General features: G+C 42.1%; 1 protein-coding gene across 2 annotated transcripts in view; it reads right to left on the bottom strand.

The window, feature by feature from the left end:
• LOC126518382 (KICSTOR complex protein SZT2-like) overlaps positions 1-21553 on the bottom strand; it is a 256520-nt gene that overhangs the window by 216431 nt on the left and 18536 nt on the right. For both annotated transcript variants that reach the window (XM_050168245.3, XM_055064554.2), the window contains 7 exons: positions 16284-16423; positions 15316-15464; positions 13162-13252; positions 8061-8240; positions 4597-4743; positions 2333-2407; positions 1284-1484 (listed from right to left, as the gene is read on the bottom strand). In XM_050168245.3, the coding sequence (XP_050024202.2) occupies positions 1284-1484; positions 2333-2407; positions 4597-4743; positions 8061-8240; positions 13162-13252; positions 15316-15464; positions 16284-16423 (983 nt within the window). The remainder of the gene's footprint in view (positions 1-1283; positions 1485-2332; positions 2408-4596; positions 4744-8060; positions 8241-13161; positions 13253-15315; positions 15465-16283; positions 16424-21553) is intronic.

Genomic DNA, 21553 nt, shown 5'->3' with positions numbered 1-21553 from the left:
CAGTCATACCTTGATATAATAAACATCGATATAATGAATTATAGGATGTAAACAAGTAAATAAAAAATTATGTTGGTTATGCTCTAATTCACTGGAGCATTCTCCTGCTATGAGGTAACCAAAGATTCAATATTCGACATGGTGTCGGTTATAGCAAAGCAAATTTTTGTTTGTACCTGCCTCAATATATGTATTCTAGAATATATAGATATTTCACACTTTATTTTTTGAACCTGCACGATTCCTGCAGCCCTGCCACCTACCCCTAGCACTGATGCATAGCAACAAAAACTGGAATTTCGGATACCACATGGGGTGTAGAGCATGAACTGTGCATGCAATGCCGCAAACAGGCCAGCCATGAACAAAAGTTGCTGCCATGTCGACTGACACGGAACTGCAACTTCAGTTGCAGACTCACGGCAAAGCAGCACTGGTTAGGCCTAGTGGCCTAAGCCATGCAGCCAGAAGAGCAGCTGGTCACATGCTGTCGCAGGAAGCTTGTACCAGTATGTTCACATTTATAGGTCTTACCGGCAATCAAGCATGAGACCAGATGCATGGGCTAGATTGACAGCCATAATAGAGGGATACAAATCCACGTGTGGTTCCCTCTGTGTCTGATAAGTCTGTCTGTGGCGTGCACGCTTTGGCCAGTGGATAGGCTTCATTGGACCGCAGTTGGCAAACCAACATGCCAATACAATGCGATAATACCGGTCGCATAGCTGAGTGCTTGCAGAGCGCATGTATGTACTAATTTATTGTTGTTCCATCCTATTTCTGTTTCTTTCGCATACACTTTATAGAGTTTTTCTTGTTTTGTTTTTTTTCACCAATATTTGTACGTAAGCTTATTATGAATATCGGATATTATGAAGCTATTTTTGTGTTCAACGCGACTTCCTTACAACGTTCTTCGACTATATCGCATTTGTCTGCTTGAGATGCTCTAACAGATGCAGCTTACAGAACTGCGATATCTGTTTTTCGTGCACAATTAGATTTGTAAACATCACGCCATTTCTTTTTTTCAGCTTACCAATTTTTGGCAATATATGTGAAAAGTATGAGGTCCTAAATCAAAATTCTGCTTCCTAGCAGCACCAGAATTTCACTTGATCGCTCAAATGCAGCAAAACTTCACTGAAATTGGTCCGGTGGTTGTCTCATAAAAGCACTTCTGTGTTTTACGAGTGGTATTTCAACGGAGAAATTGAAAATGGAATTGGCCTCGAGCAAAAGCTTCCTCTCGAGTGGCGTTTGAAGGAGACCGCCCTCACCCGAGGAAGGTGACGTAAGAATGACCGTCGGCCAGCACGAAGCTGGAACGATCCCGGAGCAGGGCCAGCAGGCGGTGCAGGGCCTGACGGCACTGGACAGAGTCGTAGCGGCCGCTGCTGTTTGGCTGCTGCAGGTGCTTGGGCAGCGGCAGGTCATGCTCCAAGAGCATGCCCACCCGGTGCATGTGCATCCATCGCTGCCTGCACAGAGGCAACCGCCAAAATTTTCTGACAGGCAGCACCAATCAGTGATGGGTGCTGCTGTGAATAGATCACAGGCACTGCTCATCATTTAAAAAAACTTACTGCGATTTCATAGACACGGTGTCAAGTGTTTTCAGAAGCTAAAAGAAGGAACAAGAACCAAAGAGTGGCATGTTTTTTGCATTTGTACATGATGACAGAAATTGAGGGGGTTAATTTGTTGTTCAGTAATGACCGTATGAAGCAGACCGACAATGAAGGTAAGAAAGGCATAGGGGAACTGTTCTTTTTTTATACTGAAATGTGTATTTACGAGAAAAAAATTAAATGAAGGTGGAAGAAAAAACAACCTGCTACCAGTGGAAATCAGAATGCATCATGTAACCACGCACACGACAACGGACATGATGAGATGTGGTTACATGATGCAACGAACGGACATGCAGTTACGTGATGCATTCCAATATCGACCACCAACTAGCCCACCTCTCCTTGTTAAATACCAGTGGAAGTCAAACCCTAAGCCTCTGCATGACCCATGCAATGCTCCACCATTTGAGCTGCTTTCACCTTTTACCCCAATCAACTTTCTTCATCACCGTATGAGAGTCTAGTTTGGTATTGTAGAAGGTTAACTTAATTTAATTGACTAATGCAGCTCAGGCTATTTTTCTCTTTAGTGTCCCATTAATTTCGAGGCTTTAGTAGTGACATAAAACTAACACTGATCTAACTGGTCACAAAGAAAAGAAAGCAAGTTCTCGAATTAACGCTGAAAACCAGTCATCACAGCTGGTTTCAAATAAATCGCTAAGAGGTGAAGAGATCTCGATCAAGGAACCCACCAGATGCTGATGTCCAACATGCACACTGGCTTCCAGAAGGACACAAAAGGTGCGTACGCGCTGTTGTTCTTCACACTGCAAGCCAAAAGAAACAACCAGTCACATCACTGCTATGCATCCCATATTTGAAAGAAATGCGAAAGGTAAGGTGACCAATTTGCAACCATTTCTGCAAAAGCTGTTGCAACTAAATTGGCATAAATTAATTAGTTCACTCCAAAACAACCAATAAGTCAGGCAGCCTATCTGAATGCTTCACTGAAGAACATTCAAATGCGACAGCAGGGTGGTGCTGTGTTGTTACTATGACATCTGTGATAGTAGCTGTATAGAAAGTCTACACTGCACCTCCTGCACAGGCCAAGTTGACCCACAGTATTTGAAATAAACAAATGCATACAAAGTAAAATGCTATCACGAGGATACACCCTAAGAAGTGTGGGAGCAGTGCAGGATACTAGTGAAGTGTCCAGAATTAATGAGATTATCTAACTCTCTTTAAAGGGCTCCTCAGGCATCCTTTTAGAAACCATGTAAACATGTCCAGTGAATTTCACGCTGCATGCATGTTGGCCACAAGAAATTGTACCGCGCCAAGTGAAGGGCTGACATATTGGGCAAACAGTTAATGTGTCCATTTTATCTCCAAAAAGGCTAATCGCCAATATTATCCAGAATTGTATACAATGAATTACATGTGATTAATTACTTGCAATCAATTACATGTAGTCTTGTAAACAATTTTTCAAATTCTGTAATTGATATATTACATTTTTGCTCAGTAACACTCATTGTCATTCTATTACTTTTTTTAAGCAACCAATTGCATGTAACCAGTCACTTTATTGATGAGACAAGCTGTAACACGCGACGCAGCTTTGAGCACTTGAGTTTGGTGGGAACCACTGCAGAACACCCACAACTGTAAGATGCAGCAGCCTCACAGATGCGCATGTTGGGACAGGCAAACCCTACAGTCAGTACTTGCTTCCTTATCGTAAAGGCAGGTCACATGGCTTATATGGTTGACGCTGCATTCACGACATGCCGGATGTCAGAACACTCATGTTCAGTGAGGTCAGACTTCCCTTTTTCCATTGTCATCTTGTAGTTTCCGAACTGTTAATTTCCCTGTTCAGTGTTTGTAAGCTGCAATACTGCTCATCTTTCCAGGCACGCACATTGAGCGAGCTTTCGATGTCGCAGCTGATTCCCTCACAATGGAACATGAGAAGATGGCCAAAGAAAAATGTGAAAAGTCACTGTTATTGAAGATAAACAACATGCAAAAAGCTGCAGAGGACACACTGAAAGAGCCAGGCCAGCTTATTTTATTTGCTGTACTTGTGCAGGGTCAACAAAATTTGGGAACAAAGTAACGTAAAGGTAACCATTTCCTCTTATCAATTGCTGAATTACTTTTGCGGAACAGTGGTTGTTACGCGGCAGTAATTGGCCACTGTAATGAATTGTATTTTGAATTGTATGAAGTAACTGTAATCCGTTAGTTTTTGTGACACGTACAAGCCTGCTACTGCCTGTATTAAAGTAAAAGAACTCCACCTTGCCACCAGATACACCAGGTATTAAACAGCATTCATGTGCAGTAGAACCTCGTCATATTTCCGGCCCCTACGAAGGGAAGTGGAGCAAGCACTTCAACATTTTTGTTGCCCGACAACATAGGTAGCACTGATGTGCGAATAATTTGATGCATATGGTTCATTCTATTTGGCTTCCGAAGACCTTAGCGCATACGAATGGACTAATTATATGATCGTCTGCCAGCGTCACAGAACAAACTTAGGGCAAATTTTAACTTGGCCACGAAGGCGCAGAAATGATCACTTGGACACACTTCAGCTTGTGGGATGGCACCAGCAAACGATGCCCCTTCGATCATGCTTTGGAAACTTCTCTACATGTTTGGTTGAACACGATCCATTTCTCAGCACAGTATCTCTGAGGCACTTTTTACATTTAGGCAAGCTAGCATTTTGCACACAAGAGCCATAAATGCCTTTTGTTTGAACAGTTGCATCATCTCTTCCTTTGTTACCAAGAATGTGCCCCACAGTAGCCGGCAAGCATCTCATGTACACCTGCGAGAATGGGGTGAAGGTCGCAGCTGGCAAGGCAGAGTTTGGACACGGCACAAGGATTCAAACAACCATATGTGTACCGAAACTTTTACGAAATGTCTTGAACCTTACATGGGGGAACAAAGAATAGCAGGTGAACAGGTAAGATGACTCGGCACTCACTTGGAGGAGAGGACCGGATGGCCTGAAGAGTTGGGAGGCATCACAAACACAGGGACACCATTGCGGAAACTTTCAGGCACCGAGTAGTACACGGGGTTCTGGTTGAAAGAGTGCAGGTGTACCAGGAGCTGGTCTGTGCTCGAGATGCTGCAGGAACACAAAAGCTATGTACTGCGTTCGTCACTTGATACTTTTTTTTTTCTCAGCAACTCTTTTTTTATTCTTTTTTTTCCCCAAACACACCACAAGAAGCAGCTCTTATGGCCACTGGCCAGTGTGCATATGACTATGCGTGTCACTGGAACCTATAGTGAGGCTTCTGTACGTTTGTTTAAAGAGCCTCAGCCAATCAAAATTTTTTGAACATCTTATGAGCTGAATATTTTTTTATAGAAGAAAAACATTTGAACTGCATTTCATATTGGCACTTAATGACCCTTCATATGGCTGAGAAACATAACCTGCCACCATAAATGAAAAACTATTACTTTGGGCAAAGAATGGAATCAAGTGGTGACATTTAATGGGCAAGCGACTTGTGTAAAGCACATCAAACAGAGACTGAAACTATGGCTAATGTTGTCCAGTTTGCCCGAAGTGGCACCAAATGAGTGACATTAAACCTTAAGGCTTTTTTAAAACACTTAGAGTCATTTCTTGCGCCCCACATCAAAATAAAATCAAGCTAAATTTGGGGGTTTGACATCCCAAAACAACATACGGGCGATGTATGAGAAACACCTGTGGTGATGGGCGCCAGATTATTTTCAACCATAGGTTGGCATAGTCACTCATGAGTACACTTTCACTCCCCACTCGTTTTACAGGCATGACATGGACACTGGAGCACATAAGCGAGTGACAAAGGACGACTGAATGCATGAGTGAATGCAAGTATAAAGGGAAATGAGAGCCGGTTAACGTGAATTCGAATGAAAGTCAGTGATGGTGATCTTGAGTGGACGTAAGAGCGAGTGTGAGTGACTGTTGGCCAGTGTGCATAGACACGAGTATGCATAGACACGAGCCAAAGAGCCAGAAGAAACCAGTGCCATTCTCAGAATTCGTTCTAGGTCGATATGCCTTGCAAACTCACTAGTTAAAATTCTTAAATTGAAATATGTGCCGTAAAGTAATTATTTAGAAATGTAATTAGCATAATTATGGTACTTATTTAAGTATGTTGGCTTCCTGAAGAAAAGTAATGGCTGCCTCAGCGAATAATTTAGATCGAGTGTTATCATAGTGACTTTTGCCGCAGGCAAATTTAAAAATTTGATGCAGCTAAAATAACAAACAAAAAACACTCTATTTAGGTGAGTGCCGGTGAGTGAATGCAACTGTGAGTATGTGTGGGTGCCTGTAAGTGTGAATCGTAGTGACAACGAATGCGAGTCGGTGCAGTAGACTTCCATTAATTTGACTCTGCATAATTCCGATTGTTCAGTTAATTCGGTCCCGACTGAAGGTGCCAGCAGGCACACATGCATTTCTATCGGCTCAAACTTTCGTTATTCCGATTCTAAAATTGGCCTTCACCGGATAATTCGAACTTGGCCACCCTTTTACTGGTGGCATCTGTCTCAGAAGAGCTTGAGGGACAGTGAATGTGTTGAAAACAATGTCACTGCCCATTGAAATTGCCTAGTTTCTACCTGTCCCAGCAAGATTTCCAAGCAATACTGGTAGCTCACAATGCATGACTATGATATTTACTTGATTATAATGCGCATGTTTCTTGTTCTATTTCTTTAAGAAAATTGAGCCGTAAACCGCATTCGCGACGCTCGTATGTTCTGCCGCAGCGAAGCTGATTTTAGGAAACTGGCTGCCACTGTGCTACACGTATTAGACCTTTGACCATTTTTCTCGCTAAAAAATCAGGTGCGCGTTAAATTTCTGCTCTTTTTTTTTTAACTTAAATGCTATCTCTACGTTAGTTTTCTACTTTGGACACACTGGAAGAGGGCATGCATTTGATTCAAGGGCATGCTAGTATCAGGCAAATATTGCCAAACGAATCAGCAGTGTGTTTTGCCGTTTCTTCCGCATCTTGTTTAATTCGATTTGCCGGATAACTCGATCAATTTCGCCAGTCCCGCCAGGGTCGAATTAATGAAATTTGACTGTATTTTCGGAGTATGATTGGGAGCGGATAGGTATGTGAGTATATGATGAGAGTGAGTGCACATGAGTGCAAGTGAGCACATAGCCTGTGAAAATATCGATAAGCATTCACTTATTCTGTCAATCTGCGATTTCAACCAGCTGGAGGTTCTTTAACATATGTCTAAATAGAAGCGCATGATTATTTTTTCATTCCATGCCCATCAGAATGTGGCTACTGCATATAAGAATCAAACCCACAACCTCATGTGGGGCAGAACACCATAGGACCATTCCTTGCCATGTGAATAAGTCTTTTTCAACTGTCATGGATTCAACTGAGAAACCTGAATGCATTGGTGATGCGAAAAGTTGTGTTTCACATTTTATTTCATCCATGAAAACAATTTTCTTATCATACGGCTGGGCTTACACTTTCAGTAAAAACCAGACCACAAACAATGTTGGACATTTGTAGGTTCAAATGATTCTAACATCTACTTTAGTTAGACATCTAACAGCTCATCTCAATATTCGTTTCATAGCCTTTTGTTTCAATAGATCAGTAAAAAAAAACCTGAACCTTCCGATTTTGACTCCACCTTTCAGTACCAGAATTGAATATTACAAGTGTGAAATAAAATTTATTTCAGGGATAAGGTCAACTCATTTGCTTCCCAAAACAAGCACTACAAAAAATCAGACATGTGCCACTGTCTCAAGGTAGACTTTGGAACTGGCTTTTACCAAAAATGTAAGCCTTACCATATGATGGGAAATTTTTTATGGATTACATAAAGCGGGAAATGCAATTTAGCGTGGCTGCCAACACATTCAAACTTCTTTCAGTCAAATCTGTGATGGTCGAAGAAGTAATGGTTCGTTTACTGAACCCCCATAGTGGTTTTGCACACCTGTGTGCACAGGTATAAACCCTTTCACTGCATACAACATGGGGACCTGCACGGCTTCCGGTTTTGTCCATTGAAACATAGACAGTTAAAATTGGCAGACAAGAAAAACAAGCCAAGTACCAGAAGTGTTTTAGAACAGAAGCCAGCAGATTTTCAACAATATTCCGAAGCACATAATCACAATTTTACCAGTTTGCCATACATATATATATACATATATATATAGTATGACTGTCAGTCTTGAAGCACTATGCAATATTTTTTAAATCTGGAAATGTAAAAAATTCGTATGCAGTACATGAGACTAACTCGAAAACATGCTTTTTTACGGCATAGTAGACCAATGACATGCAACTGGAAGTTCTTTTGGGACTGCATGCTTGCTGCTACTATGGTGCGTGCAAAACCATCTATAAGAAAAGGCTGCAAAGGGGCTATGCTCACTTTTTAAGCGCATTCCAGTACTGCTGGGCCACCATGAGGCGGAAGGGGCTGCGGGTCTTGTTGGGCTTGAAGTACTCGCATGTGACATCATGCAGGAAGTCATAGCTGGCCTCCACGCATACCTCGAACTTGCAGCCCGCCCGCTGCTTAGGCTGTGAGCCACTCCCAGACGAATCTCGACTGCAGACATTGATAGAAGCCACTCTTAACTCTCACCAACTATTTTTATCGACACATTGCATGCATGAATATGTTTCCAATGTACCGTATTTACTCGCACAATGATCGCACCCCTGAATTTTGTCATCGAAATTCGATTTTTTTTTCCTTTCTCGTGTAATGATCGCGCCCTGCACTTGTCTCAGCGATATGTCGTGTGCAAAGTCTACCTAATAATGATCGCGCTTGCCATCTGTCGAATGCTATGCGAACGACTCTTGAAGACATACCAAGCGGTCTGCACGCACCCAACATTCTTAAGCAGATGCCCCATTTCATTCCGTTCATCACTTTCCGCACTTCTATAAAAAAAAACCTACAACCAAACTTGCCTCGGCTTTATTATTTGTAGGCTTCATAAGGGTTTCGGTCAACAACAACAACAAAAAAGGTGCGTTTCGATTCTTCTCATCTGCACTCATGGGCACACAACAAATCGCGAGCAGCAACGATAGTGGCCACGTTTACACTGATACATTAGAAGTCTACCCCATATATATGCTGACGCTTGTATTGCAGCTAAGATATTCGCTCACCCTTAGCGGAAACGTGCTGTATTAGAATGGCAGTGAAAACAAATGCCGCAGTTTTCGCAGCATGCCCGCCATGTGTTTCCATGTCACTGGCAGCTAAGGCTGCCCATCTCTGTTTCTGTCCCCTCAAAGTGGCCATGGCTATGTTATTGTAGCAAACTTGCCGATATTAACGATAATATTCATTACTGATATGGAAGAAATTGTTTCAATGCGGGTAATGTAATGTGCATTCGGCTTGCTCCTCCGGCCGCCATTTTTGTTTTAGTGTCCCGCACTGACAGCAGCAGCTGCCTGCTTATCATCCCGCAACAAATGCGGGATGAAAAAAGAAAATGTTTCTTTTCGTGGGAAATTTAACCCGTGTAATGATCGCACCTCTGAATTTGCGTCAATTTTTTTTACAAGAGAGTGCGATCAATATGCGAGTAAATACGGTACTTGCAATGTAATGTGTTATTGGAAATTGGTCACTTGTAATAAGTTACATGTTTTTTACTATCTTGTAAATGATTGCTCGGTTCTTTCACACAAAGTGATAACTGTAACTGACTGCTCTATCGCATATTTAATAACCAGTCACCTCATTTCGCAAACAAGTTGACTGACTGGTTGATTGATTCATTAATTGGCTGATATGCTTGAACATCCCAACACGACACACAAGCTATGACTATGAGACACAGCCCAGTGAGGAGCCACAAACTCATTCTATCCACTAGAACCATCTTTTCCCATTATAAGCCACACCTTTGTATGAGTCCCACCCCCACACTTTCTGTAAGTCTCTAAGAAAAAAATTGGTACATAAGTTGCACCTATTTAATTCAGTCTGCATAACAAAATGGAGCGCACAAGTTCAGTCATTCTGAAATGCCGTACTTACCCATTTTGGGGCACTAAATTTCTTAGCACAAAATTTCTACGAGCTGCAAATTCTAGCTTAAAAAAAAAAAACTAGACCCACACGCCTTTTAGACACAGAAAACAAATATTGCAGTTCACTCAAATCAATCGAAGGTCACAACCTCTGGTGCGCTATCAAGAACTTCAGCCAGCAGCATCTCTGGGTAAGTCTCGTCAGCCCCTGAATAACTTTTACGCAACGCTGTAGGCACCATGCTGGCGTTGCCTCTGCGGCGTCGTTTGCTCTGGAAGAACACGAGAACGATCACAACACTCCTGAAGCTGCCCGAACATGTGCATACAAAAGTGAAGCAGCAAATGGAAGCTGGAAATGCTGCTACTTCTCGTGCAGGTAACTGATGATGAGGTGATGAGGTGGTGATTTCTCTAACAGGTGTATTTCGGATGCCACAATGTACAAGTAAAAATCTATGGCACCCTTTAGTTATTTACTGCTTCAGTTGAATGGGTTTACTCTTTTCATTGGGAAAATTTAAACTGTAACAGTAAACTAGTACGCATGATCTTTCGTCGCGGAGCCACCTATGTTAACCGAGGCCACACTGGCGACCTTCACTGCCACTGCCGCACTACCTACACAGCAAGACCTAGGAGTTAGCATCTGTACCAATGCTTCGCTGCACTGTTCGCACAAGATTTGATTTCTTTCACGATGCTGCCGTGCATGTTTTCTTGTATGCATAAAAAAAGAATGCTTATAGGCCTGTTAGTTGCACCAGCACACATGGCTTTACGCATGTACAAGTCGCACAGTTGTACAAGACGCACCGCCAAAAATTTAAAAGAAAATTGAGGAATATGTAATTCTTTAATTTGTAACTGAAACATAGTACAGGAGCATTTTTGCACTCTGCCTCCATCGATATGTGGCCGTCATGGCTGGGACTCAAACTTGGGACTTTGTGCTCGGCGTTGGAACGTTACGGACACTCAGCCAATATGGCAAATAAGCTGGCAAATTGTAAAACACGCATAATAACTTTGAGCAGATGAATGTGATGGCAACCATTACTGTTAGGGAGATATTTTCTTTGTGTCTCCACAAGAAGGGTCCAGCTAGGAAGATCTGCGCACGAGGACGTCCAGACGCAGGCTCAACCAGCCAGCACACGTTCGAGAATGTGCAGAGGGATAGTATCATGACAACTTGAGTGACAAAGCGTGAAACATGCGATGCGATGCTAGTGTACACTATTGCAGACGAGTTGAACGGGAAGAAGTTGGGGCTGATTGGAAGGCGTCGTTTTGTTTCCGCTTTCACCAGTTTGCTTGGTGTCACCATGATGTTGACTTGTACTATGTACTATCAGCCCAAATTCAAACACAAATATTTTCAAAACTACTCCACTGTGCTGTTCTGTTTCCAGGTTCACCTGCATTTGTAATTGCGGCCTAACTCAGACTCCCCAACGTACACTGGGACCACTTGATCAATCAGCATTTATTTCACCGAACATTTTACGTCGTTGAAAAAGGGCAGTGGTAAGAAAGTTGAAACTAATGCAGCTTGACAAAGCACCACCCACTCAACAGGAGCAATGAAAGTGTAAAAACAGTGTAAATAAGTAAAAAAGAAAAAAAAGGAAAAGAATTCAAAACACTGATACATTTAAAGCAAAAGAACATAATAGGCATCGTAGTTCTAAGCAGGCTGAAAAGACGTATACAAAGCACACAACACTATACATAGCACTTAGGATTACAAAAACATTTCTATGACACTGGTAGTGTTTAATGTCTTAATTTCGACAACTTGCTGCACATACAATAGACACTTATTTAACGAAGCCACAAGGGACCAGAAAAATAGGTTCCATTTATAAGGAGTTTCAAGATTGAGCCCGAGGGTACACAAGATGAGATTTTGAAAGGGGCAGATAATTTATGGTCAACAGCAGATAATAGGTGAGGCAGATCTGATAAGAAAGCTTCTTCTTACAAAGTTTCTACCTGCACACAACCACTGACTAGAGCTAGCAGCACAAAAGATAATAACAAAGAGGAAAAAGAAGTCGTTTAGTAAAAAAAGTGTTGCCATTTTTGTGAAGCAACACTCTCAAAGTCATCGATAACTTTGATTGTCTACAGCAGGCATTGTTGTGCCAGCATTGGAACCGCTAACCAAGCTCAGAGCTCATCGATATTGCCAACACAAAGAAACCAAAGCAAATCACAACCATGACAGAGCTCCACTAACCACAGCACCAACAAAACCCAGCAAAAGCCACCTTAGCAATAATGTAGAGAACTGATTAAATTAAATTATGGGGTTTTACATGCCAAAACCACTTTCTGATTATGAGGCACGCCGTAGTGGAGGACTCCGGAAATTTCGACCACCTGGGGTTCTTTAACGTGCACCTAAATCTAAGTACACGGGTGTTTTCACATTTCGCCCCCATCGAAATGCGGCCGCCGTGGCCAATGTAGAGAACTGATGAGAAAAGCTAAAAAGCAAAGGCGCTAACAGCAATGCCTAACACAATGGTGCTGAGACTGGCCACTCAGTTTCATTTTCAATAATATTTGTAGTTCTGTTTACCTAGAGTTTGAAAAAATGTGGTTTTGTTTAATGAGCTTTTTTGTGGCACTGGCTTAATGAAAAACCAACCAATCGTAACGCAGTTGTCCATTTAAGCGACTATTCCATATTTATTATTTTCATTTGCTGAGATTCTACTGTATATGTTAAGTATGCTTCATGCTTAAAAAGTGGCTAGAGAGCTATTACACGTCCCACTTCCATGTAATTATGCATAACAGGTACTGTGATCAGTTATTTCCTGTTCACATGCCAATGTATACTGATGGTACATTTAGTTTGAGACCTGCACCATCTTTGGCAGCGAGACAATAGCCACAAGAAATCACACTCTTGAATTATTACTTGTAGGAGGTGTAATAATGTCTAGTTTGCATTTAATTTGTCTACAACAGAACATTGAGAGCACCTTCAGTAGTTTGTATGATGTCTTTGCAAGGAAATATCTGAGCAACATTTCAACAACCATGGAACATTTCAAGGACTCTGAAAGGATCTCGCAAATAGCAGGCAGCATCTTTGATTCTGTTCTTGTATGGAATGACATATTTGAGACAGACAGGAAGCTGCACCCATAACAGTATAGCAAGCACACCAATAGCAACTATTTCAATGGGTTTAATACACGAATAACTTGGAACTTGGACTCCCACTGTGCAAAATACAAATGTAAAGCAACATGTAAAAAAATAAAATGTTGTTACTTGTAACAACAAAAACAAACATGAAATCATGGCAGTATTAAAATGGCATTATCATTGCCAATAAATTCTCAATTGTGTTATTAAAGAGAGCACTCAAATGTTACTGTATTAAAGATAATTGTAAATGATCTTCAACAAAAAATGCTTGAAGAAAATGCACAAATTTCACAACTTACTTCTTGCTTGAAGACTGCCATGGCACCATGACAACATACTCGATGTTCACATCGAACTTCCATGGAAGCACCAGCTTGATTTCCAGCTCTCCTAAACAAAAGTTACAGAAAAAGAAAAAGGTTCCTGCAAACTGCTGTTGATTTATGCCCTTCAATGCCATTTACCACAAAAAGGCAGTTGGAATAAAACAAAATGTCATCAGATACTGTTATCACTCTTCATTTCACATACTGTTATTGCTGTTCATTTGATTGCACTTACTGGACTAGTTGTTGGCCTATGAGCAATAGTTTGCTAATTTAATACTACTACTACTAATACTGCTACTGTCATTGTTGTTCAAAAACCAAGGAATTGGAGTCATCAGTGTGAAAGAACAAGTCATGCAGATACCATCTGAGCTCTTTGAGCCAGGTGAAATGATGGCACAGTGCTTTTTGATCTGCGATATGACGACAAAAGCAGTTAACATATACAATTGACTTCCATTAATTCAACCCTAAAGGGACCGACGAAATTGACTGAATTACCAGCAGGTCGAATTAAGCAAGATGAAGAAAAAACGCCAATACACACCACCAATTCATTGCACAGTATTTCCTGATAATAACACACCACAAAATCAAATACACACCCACTTTTTTTTGTGTTCGTAGTAGAAAACTAATGTAGAAATGACACACAACTCCTACACAAAAGCATAACTCTAACGCGCACCCGATTTTCTGGCAAGGAAAATGGACAAGGGGTGAACATATGCTGCGCAACAGCGGCCAGTTTTCTAAAGTCAGCTTCGCTGCACAGTAGTTGAAAGTCAGCCTCGCCGCAATGTATTACTGTTATGCGGTAAAGCACACAAACGCCGTGAAGGCTGTTTTGGTATTGTGTTCGATTGCACCATGCAAGCAAATTTCGGCCCAATTGCCTCGAAAAAAAAAAAAAGCACATGTTAGAAATAGGAAAATATCGTAATCAGACATTGTAAGCGATGGTTATTCTTTGAAAATCTTCCTAGTAACAGCCGAAAAAAGGCATTTTCGATGAAAGGAGACATATTTAACGCACTCACTGTCCCATAAGCTCTTCCAGGACAGACGCTGCCCCTAAAGGGGGTCACTATCGGGGTCACCACAGAGGTCATGCATGTGTGTGATGAGTGGTCAAGTTCAAATTATCTGGTGGAGGCCAATTTTAGGATCAAAATAACGAAACTTTGGGCCCATAGAAATGCATGGGCGCCAGCCAGGACTTTCGGCCAGAATCAAATTAACCGAAAAGTTAAACAAACCGGATTTGAATTAACGGATGTTTATTGCATATAGTTTTTGTAATCACCAACACACAGTGCATTTGCATATGCTACAAGCACATAAGCTCCACACCATACTTACACAAGTTCGCATGTTATCATGCAACATGTGTGCTATCATATGTAGCACTAAAAACACTGGTGCGTGTGAAATTGCAGTGAAATTGAGAAGACCTGCCATTTGTTTGCTGAAGTTCTGGAGTTAGGAAAATCATGTGTAATACAATCAAACCTGGTTATAACAAAGTCACATCTATATAAAATATATCATATAAAAGTTCGCAATATGGTATATACGAAATAAATGCAAGCATGATGCCCGTGGCGAGTCAGCAAAGATTGGTGGCCCATCAGGTAGCTTTCTGTGCCAATACATAGCACGTAAACAATGCTACATTACAAACATGCACATTGCGCTGACGTTAATATGCAGCTGTGCAATCGGCGTGATTATACAGGATTGGTACACTGGCTTCTTGGCTGTGGGCGAGCCAAGCTTAGCTGTTCACCAGAACTCACAAGTGTGTCTAGAACAAGTCCAGAAGGATAGACATTTTGGCCAGTCAGGACTTCAATAAAAAAAAAGGTTAAACTAGCGTGAAACACGTGGAACAGAAAGAAAGACATGAAGAATACAAGCACCTTTTTTTAGAGACTAAATCTATCAAGTTACTCTTGATACGCATTAGTCCACCTGACCTTTTTGCTGCCAAGATACATAGCGTAGTTATTTTTGCTCTACCAGCACATTAAAACAGCTGGGAAATGCCTCCACATGTGACTGCATGGTAGCGTGGTCATTCTGAGGTATAGGGCACACGTGGATGCTGCAACGCCTACTTACCTTTGGCCGTAGAGATGCTCCGCAGGGCGTAGCCTTCACGAAGCTTGCAGGAGAGGACACTTGACAACGACGTGTTGAGGCTGCCATCTGAGCTCTTCTTGCGCAGCTGCGGCATACAACCTTGGTTCGGCTCAAATGCCGTGTTGCCCCTGTAAGGAACCATAGCAAATCTAGACAATGGCACTCAATCAAGGCAGAAGCAAGCAAGCAAGCAAGCCAGCGAGCGAGCGGGCAAGCGACTGAGTGAGAAAGCAAGTATGTGTGTAGGCTAGTCAGTGAGAGAGCACATTGTTAGTGCACAGGTTTGTTTACCGTACAGAAGAGATTCGCGAGCTTGAGTGAGCTCGCAAGCTCGGAAGAGATTGAGTGAGCAAGTGCGAAAGCGAGTGAGCAGCCAAGCAGATGAGTTTGCAAGAAAGCATTTTGTTAGTGCAATGGTTCATTCACTTCACAGATTCAAGAGTTTGAGCAAGTTACAGTGAAAATAAGTGAGTCACTAAGTCACTGAGCAGGTGAGTGTTTTCTTACACTTCACAGATAGGCCCACTGAACAAACTTGTTCAGCCACATGTCAACACAAGTGTTCAAAGCACAAATAAAGAGCCGTAGACTGCATCAGATGGCCAAATGAGTTGCTGAAGTTTAGTGGAGTGCTGATGACTGAGTTTTAATCCACTTACATCTCTTTGTGCAGCAGCACATAAGTGTTGTTCACAGTTAGGACATTAGGCACTGAATTTCTAGAGCCACAATGCCTTGTATGTAAAAAAAAAAAAAAATGTGTAATGCCATGTTTCACACTGCCCCAGAGGACAGCCTACTTTGTTTTCTGAAGTACAGCAGTTGTGCTAAGGCTATAAAACAACAATAAGCATAATGACACCGAACATTTGTCAACAGCATCTTTGTAAGTCACTTTCTGACCCAACAACCAATGTCTGTTCTTACTAGCCAACGAGCTCACTCACTTGCAAGCCAGCAGCTTGTACTGCATTCCGGCGTCCTTGGCAAGCTCTAGTCGCTGATTGATGAATTCCTCCTGAAAACTCCAGAAGAGCAGTGCCCTGTGGAATATGTTCTCTGTGCCTGTTGACCCTTCGATTTCGTCCTGGAAAATAAAAACCCATCAAGCATGTCTGCAGCCTGACTTAATCACACAGTTTCACTAATTTGAGTTAGATAATATCAACACCAAAGCACAGCATTGAAATGAGCCCCCCAGACAATTTAAGATGCTACGGCAGACTTTTATGACACATTCTGCAATGCCACTGGCAAAACTGAATTACCCATTAGGAGCCGTTTCTTGTAGACTGTGGGGAGCACATGCATCTATTCCTTACCACGTACTCATGTTGTCGCATTCACATGCTACGGATGCATCGAGAGCTGGGGTAGACACAGGAGAGGCGCACTACGCCCTCTCCCGGTTCTCCCTCACTCTTACGAGGCGCTCACCCTTCCCCCTACTCGTGGGGAAGGTATCAGACTAGCAAAGAGGATATTCCTCTCACAAAGGTAAAAAGGCATAAAACAGCATCACCGGGGGAGACTCCTTCTCTCTAGCGCCCCTATCTCGAACCTGCCAGATAGTAAAACAGTCAACGACCAATTTTCCAGATGCCCGATTTTTCGCACATGCCCAATAATTCAGATGCCTTCACAGCACCCCATAGAGTCAATTTATAAAAACGTTGAAATTTCAGACGAAAAAGCCCTTTGGCGTCCGATTTTCTGGTTCAAAACAGCATTGATCAAAGCCACCATCGCGACCATTTTCATTATCCAGCCGCCTCGAACAGGCGCTCTTGCACACAGATCTGCTGGCAGCCATAGTTACCACCACGGCAATGCTAGGCCTAGCTACTTCATCATCATCATCATCATTTATTTTTCCTTAAGGACCCCTGTCGGGGTATTACATAAGGGGGGGTTACAGAAGATAAGGATAGAAACAAAGATATGGTTACAATTTCTTACAAGACTCAGCCTGTGGATTCGCATTAAAAAAAAAATAAAAAAATAAAACAACAACAACAACAAGAGGCACACTGAATAGAATGCAAAAGCAAATCAGCAGAACAGTCACAATGTGAGACAGCAATCGCAAAAGAATGAAGGCACAGTACGGTCATTGTAAGGTTAGGGTTTAAGGTGATCAGTAAGCAGCTGCTTGAAGATAATGGGGTTGCGCTCATTGACAACTCTATCTGGTAAATTGTTCCACTCTATAATGGCGCTAGGCAAAAACGATTGATTAAAGGAAGCTGTTGAACCATGCAAGCGCTGGATGCTGCAAGAGTTAAAAAGGCGACGAGATGTACGGGTTGGTGGGATTAGAAGCCTTCCATGCAGTTCGGGGAAGTTATAATAAAGTCGCTGGAAAAGGCACAGTTTCGCAATTTTCTGACGCAACACCAATGGTTCGAGTCCTAGAGATGATTTAATCGCACTGACACTTTCTTCACGGCTGTATCTGGAAGTGATGAATCTAGCGGCACGATTTTGTATTGATTCTAACATATTAATTAAGTAAGCTTGGTGCGGGCTCCAAATAGCTGAGGCGTAGTCAAGTTTACTTCGAATAAAAGTTTCATAAGCTAGTTTTCTTGTGGATGAGGGGCACAGCGCAAGGGTACGTCTGACGTAACTAAGTGATTTATTAGTGTCGGTAGCCAATTTTGTTATATGGTCGGACCAGGTCAACTTGCTATTAATAGTAATACCGAGATAACGATACGACTCAATGGTGGATAGGGCTGTCGAGTTTAAAAAGTACGAGTGATTCTTGTTAGAGTGTTTACGGGATACCTGCGTAACTTTACATTTGGAGATGTTAAGTTTCATTAATGAGTTGGAACACCAGGTTTCTAATGAATGTAAGTCTTTTTGGAGCGTTGCATGGTCGGCTGGGTCTGTAATGCGACGGTAGATTACGCAGTCATCTGCAAAAAGTCGGATATTGGATGATATGCCGTTGGGAAGGTCGTTTATGAAGATGAGAAAGAGAAGGGGACCGAGGACGGACCCCTGTGGTACTCCGGAGATGACGCTAGCAGTGGTTGAGCAATGATTTCCGATAGCTGTGTAATGGAATCGATTAGTAAGAAAGCAACGGATCCATGACAGTGCGAGAGGGTCGAGACCGAGGCATGAAAGTTTGGCCAAAAGCCGCTGATGGGGAACACAGTCAAATGCTTTGGCGAAGTCTAGATATATGACGTCAGTTTGAAGTGATGAGTCTAAATTCAGGTGAAGTTCAGTAATAAATTCAAAAAGCTGTGTATCGCATGACAAACCAGGCCGGAAACCATGCTGATTGTGAAAAAAGAAGGAATGATCACCGAGATGACATGCTATTTGCGAATATATTATATGTTCTAGTAGTTTACAGGGAATACTCGTTAGGGAAATGGGGCGATAGTTGGAAGGATCAGAGCGGCTGCCTGACTTATATACCGGTACCACTTTACTAATCTTCCAGTCATTTGGAAGTGAACTGTCAGTAATGGACTGGGTAAAAATTATTTGTAATATATGACTGGAAATTTCTTTCGTACCTTTTAGTACCTTAGCAGTGATGTTATCTGGCCCGGGGGCACTAGAAATCTTTAGGTTATCAATAAGTTTCATAATGCCTTGAGAAGTAATTGTAATGGGAAACATGAGGGGAAAACTGTGGATGGGCAAATCAAAGTCCTTCAGTGCAGGCTCACGAGTGAAAACAGAAGAAAAATATGAGTTCATTACGTCTGACCGCTGATCAAGCGGCACGTTTGAACCGTCAGGATAAGTCAAGGAAATGTTATTGGAGCTATTGTTTGGTTTCAAAATATTCCAAAATTTCTTGGGTTTGACACGTATGATGTTAGGCAAATCGTGGTGGAAGAACTTCTTTTTGGATTGTCTCAAAGTGCTAGTGTATTTGCGCAGGCATTTGAAGTACTTGTCCCACTTTGAACAAGATTTAGAGCGTTTCGCATCACGAAACAGACGTTTTTTCCTTCCCGACAGCCTCCGAAGTGTGTTGGAAAACCAGGGTTTTCCTAAATCACCGCGAATGCGAACAAGAGGTACATGTCTCTCAACAAGCCATAATAATTTATTCTTAAATAACAACCAGTTTTCATCTACTGTACGAGAAGGAGCAGTCTCACGAAAAAAATGTGAGAAAGTGTTCAGTTCAGTGTTAATTTTGCTAAAATCTGCTTTGTTGTAGTCCCTAATGTATTTGGTCGAGGGCTGTCTGAAAGGAACTGGGATGCAGAGATTAAATAGCAGTAATTTGTGGTCGCTTAGACCAGCTACGGATGATAGCGATTTTATTATTTTGGGGTTAGAGACAAGGACAAGGTCTAGAATGTTCTCCCCACAGGTTGCCATATTAACCATCTGAGTAAAGTTGAATGTAAGGATTGTGTCAAGAAAATCTTTGGATTGCTGGACATGCAACACCAAGCTTCTTGTTGTTCGGTGCCGTGTTCTTCCCTAAAATAATTCGCCGCTGTAAGCAATGGCGCCGACTTCGCCTTTGTAATCCTCACCAATGGCTTCTAAGCTCGGAAAGCAAAACGCATTGCATAACGCCAGGTCCCAAAAGTCAGCTTCGCCTCAATATAGTTGTGTTAAGCGGTGAAGCATACGCAAAGTATTGCGGTGAAGCATGCCAAAAGTGGGAAGAGGCAATTGCCACGGGACACAGCAAGTATTCCTGAATTACAAACGCATGCACCCACCATCTCCTGTCACAGTATGAGCACTAATACACCTGTTAAATGTATTGGCAGGCCTTCAGAGCAATTTCGGACGTCCCTGTGGTGATTTCAGCCCTTGGGGGCAGTAAAAAGCATGCATTCGTTTTTCTCGGACTGCCCGATTTTTCGGACGGTTTCATGGCCATTAGGGAATCAGAAAAATTGGATGTTAACTGCACCTGCTGCAACCCGTGAGTTGGCTTATTTGCCTAACTATTAAACACAATGAGGAAAGCTTATTAATTACTTATTACAGAGTGGACTTCCCTCTGCAAGTGTTACTTATTGCTTGTAGCAATAAACATAGTTAAGTTTACACCGCTGGTTCTATGGGTTGGGGAGTACCACGAAATGACTGTGTGGCTAGATCCGGAGTTTGCCTTCAGCCCTAATCTCACGCAGAGTGTGCCCCGACAAGACCAACACACAGCTTCCAGTGACCGTGTCGAACAAGACATAGAAGCAAAAGTGGATTTCAATGTTCCCTCAATGGTAGAAAAGAAAAACTCTAAGTCAATGTAAAATCCTAGACCACATAGGCAATTCTCTATGCCTTTCTTGTACACATAAAACAGTGAATAGAGACTATGCCTTTCCTGTACTAGAGACTCTCCAGAATTTCAAGCTATCACCTAATCCTAAAAAATCATCTCTTGTCCCGGCCCACAACAAGAGAAGAAAAACTACCAGAACAACATTGTAAAAAAAAATTATGCATATCCAGTGCACATGTTGGAATCTATGTGAATCGAAGCTTTTGTGAAGCAGTTCTCTCATGCACACATACAGGCTCTTGCATTTTCTTGCATTCGCTCGCACACATGTGCTACGTAATGTGAAACACATGCCAATCATCTCGAAGAGCTACTTGGTGCTGGCACAAGAGAAGTATGAGTGCGATTGCGGCCAAATGGCTAGAACACTGGACTGCTGTGCTGAGAGTCTGAATTTCTGCCCCAGCATCCAACACTTAACTCTTTCGTTTCCTGTATGTGAGCAACTTCAACGACACAGCGGCACCCAGCAGAAATGGTCAGTAAAGCCTGGGGAGGTTTACTAAAAAGGCTTGACTTTAAAAACAGTGACAATTACTTTTTGTCAGAATTCAATGTGGCCTACAGTTCTCGTGCTAGGCTACTCGATCAGCTCTGCAAGTCCGTCAATACAGTCAATGGGCAGCTGCTCCCTTTTGTGGTTCAAACCCACTCCCAGTTTTCTCCCTCATGAGGCACCCTGTGCACCAGGTATCTCATGCAACTAGAACCAAGCTACCAAAAAAAAAAGAAGGCGGTACACCTTAGACAAGTGAAACCCACAGCATATCGTTTGTAGTCATTTCTTGAAGTGTAATTAGTTAACAAATAAGTTATATTTAATTAACCCCACAAAGCCTAAACACCCTTTCACATGCAAAAAGAAACAAAAATTAAGACAAGTTGGTCACATCTATCTGTCCATTGAAAGTACATTGGTATGAAGAAAAC

Source organism: Dermacentor andersoni, chromosome 11 (assembly GCF_023375885.2).
Source record: "Dermacentor andersoni chromosome 11, qqDerAnde1_hic_scaffold, whole genome shotgun sequence".
Classification (NCBI taxonomy): Eukaryota; Metazoa; Arthropoda; class Arachnida; order Ixodida; family Ixodidae; genus Dermacentor; species Dermacentor andersoni.
The sequence above is the reverse complement of the archived record's forward strand: the minus strand, read 5'-3'. Positions and strand labels throughout refer to the sequence as shown.